General features: G+C 31.2%; 1 protein-coding gene across 1 annotated transcript in view; it reads left to right on the forward strand.

Annotated features, from left to right (window-relative positions):
- Positions 1–12,538, forward strand: part of LOC106458146 (WD repeat-containing protein 74-like) — a 43,285-nt gene that overhangs the window by 15,621 nt on the left and 15,126 nt on the right. The window contains exons 6-8 of the mRNA XM_013917607.2: positions 2,391–2,492; positions 9,060–9,160; positions 11,513–11,711. Of these exons, the coding sequence (XP_013773061.1) occupies positions 2,391–2,492; positions 9,060–9,160; positions 11,513–11,711 (402 nt within the window). The remainder of the gene's footprint in view (positions 1–2,390; positions 2,493–9,059; positions 9,161–11,512; positions 11,712–12,538) is intronic.

Raw genomic sequence — 12,538 nt, forward strand, 5'->3', positions numbered from 1 at the left:
GTATATATATATATATATATATATATATATATATATATATATATATATACACATACTAAAAAAAACATGCAAATTATGATTTTGGGTTGATTTCATTACACTGTAAATAAAAACTTCATTTGTGAATTTCCTGAATTTTTTTCTGAGCATGATATGGCAGTTGTAGTCCCCTAGGAGGAAAGTTGAAATAGTTTTGAACAAAATAGCACTAATTTGTTTTCATAACTTGAATACAAATGTAGTTTTATCAATTTTAAAAATTGCTGCTTCTCAACTGTGGTTGTGAAGATGTTATGTAAATTGCATATATCTGAACTTTCAGAAGCCATATGCTAGCGATGTAAGAACATAATAAAAGTTCTTTTTCTTTTTGACAGTATAAGCACTTTGACTTCCAGTTCAGCAGAGAATTGCATAAAGATTGAAACAAAATGACAAATGCTTAGTTTGGTGATATGTTTTTAAAGCTTGGTTTATTGTTTTATACTTCACTTGAATTATGATGCTGCAGTATGATAGGAAAATAAATGTTTTTCATGGAATATGATGAGATATATATAAATACGTTTTTCTGTATATAAGTAGCCTTTTTTTTTATTAAATATTGTTAAGTATTAATCAGATGTATATCTTGTCCAGTAAATTACCTAGGCTATGTATGAGATCTCAGTTTAAACTTCTGTGTCTCTTTGTAATCTTCACAGAAGTTTTTTCAAGAATTTTGTAGGTTTGAAGCTTGTTTTCATGGAATCTTATAAGTACTTTATTTCTGGTAGTAAGCTTGTCATGAAAACATAGATTATAGCTCAGAATTTCATATTATGTAAGTTTTAATTTCTTAATTTCAAAAGGAAATATTAAAGTAAATTCTCAATCTGAACTCTGATTGCCCATTTTTAGTTGTTGTTTTTATGTATTTCAAAGTGTATCATGAATTAAATATACTCACTAAAGGTATTGAAAATCTAGATTACAAAATTTGAATGTCCAATCTTTGTGCTTTACTGAAATATCTTTATTTTTGTCACACCCACGTGACACGCCCTACTATTTCTCTCTCTGTCTTTTAAGATGTCTATAAATCTCTGATATTTCTATTGGAGATGTTTATAACCAAAAGAAAGAGCAAATTATACATTGTGTAAATCACAGGATTACCAACATTTTCAGGCACGGAATTGTTGGACCGTTGAAGTAAGATAATATTTTTATAAAATCACTAATGTCTGTTGAAAAATTAGTAATATTCTTGGAGAGATATTAACGTTTGATGGGAATTCACTGATGTTTGCAATTTATAACTGCTCCTGGTCAAATGTTGTATATTTTCTGGTTGATAGGGGTCAGCAAAATCACAGCTTATAACTTACATGGTTATTATAATTTTTGTAGTAGACCTGTCTCTTGTTCTCTGTTGTCTGTTGCTTTTATAAGCCAATTACCTTTTCTAGAAACTTCTGATATACTGGTTACAGAAGTTGATTTTTTGTGTTCACGAATGTTCTACAATCAAGGAGAATTGGCGGGAATTTCGCCATACATAACTAACACGATGAGCTAGACACGCCCTCAAATATAAACTTATTCAAAACAAACGTTGACATTAAAATAAATGTATAATAAATTCATTATACACAACACATATCTGATAATACAAGTCACGCCTATTTCTAAATACAAATTCAATCCAAATAACATTATATTAAAAATAAATACATAATAATAAATTTGTTACAATGTGCTTACGTAATTTAAAATATTTTTTAAAGGGAATATGAAAACTTTAAAGCTAAATGAATGTCATGGAAGAAATTAAATAAAGATTGATTGGTGTCTGTGCATAGTATTTAAATACAAGCTTTTCATGTTAGAAATTTAAGTCACATTACATTGAGGTTACCATTAACAGTGAAAGTCTTTCAACAGGACAGTGTTTTTTGAGGCAAGTGTAGAATATTGATGTTATGGCATAATTCAGAAAAATTCTAAATACTTTGTGAAGTAACTTCTTCATTGTGAAAACATTATTTTAAAGTTGGCAAATTGTATTGTATTATATTTTTCGTAGTACCTTGGGTGCTATGTACGAAGTGGTTAACTGATCATGTTAAGGTTTAGCTCAGTGTATTTTATTTTGCTTTAATAATATTATGTTTTAGACATAAAAATTGAAAAATAACTATGGAGATTTATAAACAGTTTTGTTTTAAGTAGCTTAAAATAACTGAATTGAATGTATATTTTAAAATAGGGTTGAATAGGTATTTTAAAGTTGATACATTTTATGATATTATATTTTTCATAGTACCATGGGTTGAATAGGTATTTTAAAATAAGATTGAATAATTACTAAAAGTGCAGTATTAAGAATGTGGTCCTTGATTCTATAGGTTCGTCCTGATTTCTTGGATTTGCGTATACCCGTGTGGGTGTTAGACATACAGTTTCTGCCTGGTACAGAAAAAGTGGTGGTGGGAACAGGAACTCATGCAGTGAGTACTACACAAGCACTCTGTGTTCTAAAATTGTTATCATATAAGGCTTTGGTTTTGGGAGTGGTCTTTTAAAGGATATTCTTGTCTTACATATAAAAAGATCTGATCTCAATTAGAAGTGATCTATGTATTTCCATCAGTGAAAGTATCGTAACTATAGGCTTCAGTGTATAATTTATCAAACTAATCAAATTTTTGGCAGTTTTTTTTTCATTAAAAAATAGTTGTGTGTTAAAACTTGTTAGTAAAACTTTATAACTAAAAAACAAAACAAGTTCAATTTTCAGTGTAATAAATATTCATAATGCTAAGTTAATCAATTTGTGCATATTTCAAGATGATGTATATTTTTTATGAAGTAAAATCTCTTTCTCATGATGTAAAAAGTTGATAGATTAAAATAAATAGATGTATGTTTATGGTAGAAAAAAGGGCACTGTTTAATCATATAAAGATATATTTTTGAAAATAATTACAAATAGATAATATTAATGTATTAAATAATTAATACATTTATATTTTTGTTTCAGTGTTGTGTTTAGTGTGAGACAAAACTTCCCTGACATACTTAAAGCAATTTTCTATTAATCTTTAGTTCAAGCACATGATAAAAGTTTACAAATGCTTGAAGGAAAAGTGTTTGTACATACAGAGGTTCTGCATATGACATAGCTTAACATTCTGTTTCATTCAGTGCCATCATATAAGATGTCAAACATTTCCTTCCAACAGTCAACAACAATCCATATCAGTACAAAATTCGGTAAAGTTTTATGTGCATCAAGACTGTAAACATTGCCTTTGGCAAGCTATATATATGGATCCAAAACTTTCTTTGTGATATTGGGAAACATATGTTAATTTTTCAGTTAAGATTAAAGCAAGCATTTGACATCCAAAATGATAGAGTAAACTCTAGATGTTAGTACAAAATCTGTTTATATATGTTAAGCAGCTAACACTTTCACATAATTCAGGCTCAAACATTATTTCCAGTGAAAAATAATAGTGTAATTATATTAATTATAAAGGAGCATCAAATAAAGCTGTAAAGTTTTTATTGATGTGCTTTAGTTTTCACTGGGATACTACTTATGTAATTCCAGTTTGCATGCTCTTTCAAAATCGTAATTCTTAGGCCCAGTTACTTGTGAACATATTTCCTTAACTAAATGTACACGAGGTTGGTCCATTGGAGAAAAAATGTTGAATGTAATGAGGGATCGTGTGCAAAACTGCTAATGCACAGTGGCACCAACATTGATGTAGTCCCAGCATGCTTTGCAATGCAGCATTTGGTCAGTAAATAAACCTGTTTTAGTGGTACATGAATTTCACTTGTCTTCTTGATATTTATTTTACCAATTCCACTGTAATTAGTAAGAAATGTGAAAATTGAAACTTTAGCATGATTAAGACAGAAAATTGAAATCTTAGCATGATTAAGACAGACTTTTATATGCAATAGAGCTAAAACTACTAGCATAAAAGCCGATTTTATACACAAGTAAACAAAATAATATGAGCAATAATACAGTGTCAGACTACTGTTTTTTTTACATGAAACAAGCATAGTTTCAATATGTTGGTAAGAACCTTGTTCTAACTTGCTGAATAAAATGATATAATTGTAGCTATTGAATGAAAATAATGATAACGATTAAGTTTTTTCACATTTAAATATGTGTATTTGGCACTGCAACTGACATTTTATAGGCCTAGGGGTAGTATAGTTTCCTCAGGTGTGTCAACTACTGGCTGGTTGAAGCGTTTTATCCTTTTCAATGCTCACTCGGTTCTTGTCATGGACTGAGGTGTGATTGTCTTGGACCAGCTTAACACACTTGCAATGACAGCTGGTTTTAATTGTCTTCTGTGGGGTGAAGGTTCAAACAACAGAATAAAATATATATATATATATATTACTTTAATAATATTTACTGACAATCATTTTCCAAGCCTACTATAGATTTTAACATATGGAGTAAGTATTATTGAAATATTAGACTCTATCAAGTATCATGCATTACATGAGCCTAGTCATAGGCCTATAAAAATAATTTTGTAGACTATACTCAGTTAAATAGGACATGATGGGGGAAATGTGTTTTGAAAATACATTTTAAAACTTGACTCAACATAAAAAGGTTATGAAATGGGAATAATTTTAGACAAATTTCTAAATGAAAAACAGAATTATTTAAAATTTTTATTTAACAAATGTACCATAGCTAGTTTCAGTTACATAGATGTCTAGCACGAAGTGGTCATGACAAGCAACAACTCCTTTCTTCAGTTTCCGCTGGTCCCCAACTCAACACATGAAACTGCTTTCTAAACAATTCTAGATTTCAAGGTCATGAATGACCGCCTCTCTCAGAACATCCAGGCACACAACAAGTTGTTTCAGGCATTTTTGAGTTATTATATTTATGAAGCAAACCTAAAGCATGATAATATGGTGAGACAAAGACCATGAAGAATATAAACATTTGGGTATCTGACTAAATAAGAACTGCATCGCTACTGACGCTCTCTACTGGTATAATTTGCACAGTCCCTCATTACGAATTTACTATGTATATCTGCACAAAATATGGCAATCTTTTAGTAAAGTTTACTACAAGTCTGTTGTACATAAAAAATCAGATGTGTTACAAAAATATTTGTACTGAAGATATGTCTGTGAATTGAAAACATCATCTGACTTAGACTCTGAGAAGTGAGAGCACAATGTGATGTTCACGTAAAGAGTAAAAATACTTGTATAGTTTGCATATTGCATTTTTATATTTTGTAGAACCTGCAAAATGCATATCTACAGTTTGCTGTGTCCCTTCATATTTCATCTGGTATTTATTCCTCTACCACAAACTGTCACTAAATTAGCAAGATAGGGTGAATATATATAGCTGATAACTCTGACATCAAATGTGTCGTAGCATGTTGAATGGCACTCCATAAAAGGTCGTCACATGCACATTTTGACCTCCACTTATGCACATAGGATTATTATGGAAAACTACTCTCCCTTTTTTTTAAATTATTTACATGCCTGCTGATAATTATGATAAATCTTATCGTAAATATTTGATTGTAATTAGTGAGTGCTACAGTCTTTGTTTTAGCCCCTATGTGGGAAATAATGCTTTTACTCTTTCTATCAGATTCATTTGGAAATAAAACAATTGCCACAATTTAACAGATTAAAACATAACAATTCCCTAGCATCAAGCTGTTGATCATACATAGCTTAATTTATCATTAACAGGATGTAGAATGTTAATACTAAACTCAAAGTAGGCCTAAGTTTATTGCTTATCCTGCCATGATTTGGATCTGTTTTTTTTACATACTTTAGTTGGTACATTAAATACACTAATTTGATTTTACTGCCAACTTAATGGTAAGCTGGTCCATATATCAATGTACATCACTTGGAAGACTAGTTTGTGTCGAATATTATTTTCATTTAAGCAGTTTATATTTTTCATTACAATTGTTTTCTTAAAATAACATAAGTAATTAATAGTTTTGAGGAACATTTTTTATTGCATTAATTGCATAAACAAGAATGCTAAAGCATGCCTCCATCTTATTCTTCATAGCATTTGTTCTAATTACTTGGGGTCTACTTTTCTAGTCCTTACCCTCTACTCCTTCCTGTTCTGTGCCAGTACTACATTCACACCATATTTTCTCATATCCTCTCTAATTGTATCTATCTATCTTTTCTTTGATCTTTCTCTTGCCCTTTGTCTTTCCACTATCAAATTTATCATACTCTTACCAACACACTCCTCTTCTCTTCTTTCCACATGACTGAGCCATCTAAGGTGAGTTTTTCTCATATTCTCTATAATTTGTACTACTTTCACCCTTTCTCTAATTGTCTCATTCCTGATGTAGTCTTTCTTTGACAACCCTATCATCTACCTCAACATCCACATCTTTGCCACACTCATCATTTGCTCCTCTCTCCTCTATAATTCAGCTCCATACAGTATGATCTGCTCCTCTTTCCTCCAGAATTCAGCTCCATATAGTATGACTGATCTTATCACTGCCTTATAAATCTTCCCTTTCAGGTTTATTGGAATTTGTCTGTCACACATCACTCCATTGAGTTCACTTCATCCATACTTTGTTTAATCTTTCCTTGACCTCTTTACCCACTCCTTCATCTGTCTGCACATTTGATCCAAGATATTTATATATTCCTCCACTTTCTTTATCTCTTCACCATTGAGGAACACCTTGTTACTTCCTCTTCACAGAATATTGCTACCATGTACTCTGTTCTACATATTTTAAAGCTGTATTTCTATAGGCATTCTTTCCATCTTTCCAGTTCCAAATAACATACACAATTGTACTTGTCCTTGTATACTCCTAGATATTCTATCCGGCACCATTATAAAAAGGAAAGGGCTCAATGCTGATCCTTGATGGACTCCCATTGTCACTAGAAATCTCTCTGAGTCTCCTACCATACTTCTTACAAATGCATCCACTACTTCATACATATCCTAGATCAGTCTCATTTACAACTTTGGTACATTCCTTATTTCTGAGCACCACCATATCAACTCTCTTGGCACCCTGTCATAAGCTTTTTCCAGGTCAATGAACACCATGTACAAATCTTTTCTCTTTTTCCCTGAACTTGTGTATCAACCTCTCAATGAGAATATGACAATTGTTGTTGACCTTACAGGTGCCTGTCAGTCATAAACCCAAAATGTTCTGTCCCTATTTCTCTGTTCTCCATCTCATATCTACAACCCTCTCCCAAAGCTTCATTCTATGACATAGCAACTTTATGCCTTGATAGTTGTAGTTTTGCTTATTGTCCTTTCTTTCGAGTATTAGCCCTAGGATACTCTCCTTCCAGGCATCTGGTTTCCTAACTTCCATAGTTTCTTAAATGCTTTAATAGGTATATCATCTGGGCCTACTGTTTTCCCATTTTTTGTCTTCTCCAACTCTACTTCCTCCACTCCCTGGCATTTTATACTTTCTCCCAATCACTCTCTTCATTTAATAGATATTGAAGTATGCTATATTTATCAGTTTGATATCTGACACACGTGCAATCACCTTGCCATTATGGCCCTTAATAAATTTCACCTATATATATCCCTTTCTATCCTTTCCCTGGCTTTGGCTAGTCTGCACACAGTTTTCTATTCCTCTGTTCCCTCCAACGTTTTATACAACTCTGCATATAACCTCTTTTTGGCAGTAACCACTGCCTTCTTTGTCTCTTTCTTTACTACTGTGTATGCCCACAGATCCCCCTTTCATTCTTTTGCTGCCACCTCTTAAACTTTACTTTCTTTTCCTTTATGCTTGCCTGCACTTCCCCATTCTACCACCATGTCTCTCTCCCTGGATATAGTTTCCTCTTTTGGCCTTTCCTATAACTTTGGTTGCCATGCCTAACAGACATTTTGACAACCTCCTGTAATTTGTTCTAAATTGTATCTCATTGAATTTGCTTGTATTCTTTCACCATCTGGTTAAATAACTTGTTTGATCTATCTGGTTCTCTCAGCCTCTACATCTTACTTTCAGGGTAAACTATTTTACCACTGTCCTTTCTGTGCCTTTCATTTCATAATCCATCACCAAAAGCTTATACTGTGAGGTGAGATTTTCACTTCCTCTCTTCTAACTAATAGGTAATGTAATTGACTCCTAATATTCTCACTTCTATATGTTATCAGGTGGTGTTCTTTTTTCTGGAAAAATGTATTGGCTATATTCAAGCCATGTGCCTGAACCATCAGCAGGATTCTTTGCCTTCCTTCCTTATTTCTTTGTCCACAGCTTGTGCTTCATGCAGTTTCTCATAGCTACCTCTGTTCTGTTCAATTTAGATCAGCCACCATTACAAGTAACCCTTCTCTTGATATACTCTACAGCATGTTGTTCAGACCCTCGTTAAACATTTTTTTTTCTTATCATTGCATCCCACTTGCAGGGTATAGGCACATACTAAATTACATTCTGTTTCTAGCTTCACTACCACCACTCTGTCACCCAATCTTTTCACTTTCACTACTTTTTCTTTCATTTCTGCATTCAGTGCAACTGTTACCCAATTTTTGTTCTTTGTAGTTTGTTAATGCTCTCAAATTTCCCATGCCTTACTTCCTTTCCACCTTGTCTCTTGTATGCATGTTATCTGTACTCTCCTCCCCTTCTGGACATCTGCAAGCTCTAAACTTCTTTCTGTCAAGGTTCCTACATTCCAGCATGCCTCTCTTTGCTGTAAAAAATAATATATTAATTCATGTACCAATTAATAATGGAAATTTTAGAGATCTATGTTTGAAATTTTTAAAATAATACTAGTGTTTGGTAAAGAGTTTGAAATAAATTTTACACTAATTATTACTCAGTTTTACATATATTTAATAAAAAGATAGCAGAAACATACTTATATTTTTGACTTAATCAGTTTCTTTCATTATATTTTCATTTTTATTTGTATATAAATTTTTCCAGAAAGTTAACAAAATCTTGTGTATTTTAAATTCAAATGAATTTTTTTTTCAGATTCATGTTTATGATCCTTTAACTCCACAGAGACGTCCTGTTTTAACAGTTGAATTTGATGAATATCCCATCACTGCCTTAGCAGTGGCTCATTCAGCAAAGTAAGTTAAAGAGTACGTTACATATATGTAATACAACAAAGTAATAACAGATCTAAATGTCTTACCCTTTTCTTGTTTATACTGGCATATGTAAAGCTTGTAACAAGAACATTTCTAAGTATTACTTTCAGCCTTTGAAAGAAGTGTAAAACAAAAGCTGTTATAGTATGATAGAATTCCAACTTTTAACTTGATAACAATCATTAATGTTTAGGTCTCTCTACACTATGGAGCTACAAATTAGATAGATACAAAGAGCAAAAATTGAAAATAGTTTTCTCAGACAGAAATGATGAAAGATAAATAAGAATTTAAAAATGTAAAGCTAGTAACTTATTTATAAGACTATGAGTTTCAGACAAATCAGTGTGTAATAATTATGTATTGTGTAATGTTATAAAAATGTGTTATATATAGGATTTATTTACTAGCTGACCAGAAAGTATGTTATTGTTTTAAAGCTTATATATAACTAGAAGCTTTTACAGATTAACTAGCAGCGACCCACAAAACACTTGCAGCCAAATAAGTATCTTTATTGCAAAAGTACTTCTTTAAATACAGGACTTCTAGAGTAATAAGAAAAGAATTCTAATTGCAGACACTGAAATCTATAAGTCTACTTGTCGTAGTCATAACATTAGTTAAGCCTTTATTAAGTATGGCCTATATTCGATAAAGAGATAAATTAACATTTTAACTTGTGTAGATTTTTTGCTTTAGTTCAGTTAGGGCTAAACCTTAACACACTTAATGCTATCAATAAATAATCTTCTAATATTATTCTATAACCTAACATTAGACCTTTTTTAAAACTTTGATAAATCTCTAATATGTTGTATAAAATGTCGATTAAAGTATGATTATGTCCTTTCTCGCATAGCTCGATAAGTTAGCAAAGGTATGTTTTGTAATTGTGGAAAAGGTGAGATTTTTTTTATATTTTAGTCAAAATATATTGTAATGACAGTGGAAGTCACGTGACGCTGCCAGCGCGTTTGGCACTGGGAGCGTACGTGAGATTTCTTGAATGATCATGAATTTTCTAGTGCATTCAAGATGCCCTCTTTTTTAATATATAAGTCTGGCGAGAAAAGCCAGCGGAAAGGAAATGTATGGTTAAAACGAACAGTATTCACGGTAAGTTATCGAGATTGTGAATCACTGTGATTTATAGCATGTATTATAAAAGTTGTTAAGCAAAGAGACGAGAAACGTATTGACTGTGGAAGTTCTGTATATTACAAAGTTTGTATCGAGAAAGAATAAACTAGTTTTAATCAAGAAAGGACTTGTATCGCTGAAGTTCCTTGGAGAGAATTTATACCGGAAATTATCAAACAAGCAAATACGTAAAACTATCTTTAATTTTCGATCAGTTGTAGACTACTTGCTTCTAATTGACAGGAAGCAAAACTACTTAAATTACGTAATAAGTTGCTATGACATCAGTACATGACTGAAAGACAGACAAATACATACTGTGTTTTATAGTATTAGATAATATTTGCATGTTTTTATGTAGCCAAATTTTAGTATTTATTTTCACATGCTCAAATTAAGCTTTTCACTCTACAGCAAATTTTTTTGACGTTAAAGATATTGTGGTGCTTGATTGTTTATCTGGCATCCAACAGTAAAGAATGCTAACTTCCATGTCTCCTGTAATAGTAATTTTCCGTACTGTTAACCCTATTGACATGAATCAAAGACCAAACCTGTACAGAGATTCAATAATGAAAATAACAGATAAAATATAAAGTTTTTTTTAAAAAATATTTGATAATTATCTGGAGGTTATATAGATTTTGTATGTGTAATTTGAAAATATCTGATGCATAAGAGTATTTTAAATCTTAAAATCAAAAATTACTTTGCATGTTGGATAGTTGAAAAGAAAAAAAGACACGAGAAAAACATTACTTAAACAAATATTGAAACGTAATAAAAAAATCTGATATTTTGCCTACAAAAGCCTTGTAATGTTTACTGATAATCTGCAAAATTTTGGGAAGATACATTTACTAATTTAAAAGTTATAACATGAAAACTATAACAAGAACAAAATGGTTAAAAGGTCGGTCTATGGGACTGAGCCTGTGCTGAAAGAGTTAATGTATATAGTTTTGTGACATTGAAAAAATAATTTGTTTGACTCTTATCATAATTTACAAACGATGTTATTTTTCTTAATGGTCATTCTTCTATATTATTCATTTTTATTTTAAGTTTATGAATTGTTAAATTTTTCCAAAAACTCAACTGATGTATCATTCTCTTTGATTTTAACATTTGAATGGAAATTTTCAAGGAAATTAATAATATCACTCAGAAGTCACCTTTCTTTTTCAGTAATGTGGTTGTAGGAAATACTAGGGGAAGGATGGCTCTTATTGACTTAAGGAAGAAAGCTCTGGCTCATGCCTACAGAGGTGTTGCTGGGAGTATTCGATGTATTGCTTGTCACCCAGTAAAACCCCTTGTTGCATCTTGTGGATTGGACCGATTTGTGAGAGTTCATGACATAAACTCCCATAAACTTCAGTTAAAGGTACTATATATATTGTTTACTAATAGACCTAATTTTGCATAATTAGGAATTAATATAAGTGTTATCACTTGTAAAAGAAGTATTTATTATATGAAAGATACTAGGCTTCTGTTTAACTCTTCCAACACGGTGTCGGTCAATTTGACCGAGTCACATGACCTGTACTAGTTTAAAGTTGACATAAATGTAATACTTAACTCTCTATATATTGGGTATATCTTCACAAAATTTGGCAGTCATATTTCTTAGTGAAATACTTTTAATAAAATAAAATAAAGTATTTGTTTTGAATAGTCCATGTGAAAAGTAATTTTCATGTTAAAATTAAAAATACTTTTTGTCATCTCAAAATCTCAAATTTCCTTTGTGTAATCCCTAAAACCCCCAAAATGCATTTCAAACGTTTTTTTTTTCACTAAATCCTAAAAGTTATTTTCTCTACCCTAATCTCAAAATGGGATCGGTCAATTCGACAGACCTCGTAATCACCTAAAAAAATTGAAATAAACCTAAATTAACCTTCTTTTCTTTCTAGTATGACTTCAAATTGTAACCTGAAACTACATTTGTTTATCCCAAGTAGCTCTAAGTTCGTAACCTTATACATCTATTTTTAATTAAATTTTATTGTTTTATTGCTCTTTGAATCGTGTCTAACTGCTATCCGTGCCATTATAAGTTGTAAATCACTTGGGGAACATGCAGCTCACTTTTTGCTATTAAATTACATTACCTACAAGCTGCTCATGTGCATGCTTTGTGAACAATTGTAATTATATTATTATTATTACTTATTTACCTATTCTAGTCTTAAATAACTTTAAAAA

Source organism: Limulus polyphemus, unplaced genomic scaffold (assembly GCF_000517525.1).
Source record: "Limulus polyphemus unplaced genomic scaffold, Limulus_polyphemus-2.1.2 Scaffold420, whole genome shotgun sequence".
Classification (NCBI taxonomy): domain Eukaryota; kingdom Metazoa; phylum Arthropoda; class Merostomata; order Xiphosura; family Limulidae; genus Limulus; species Limulus polyphemus.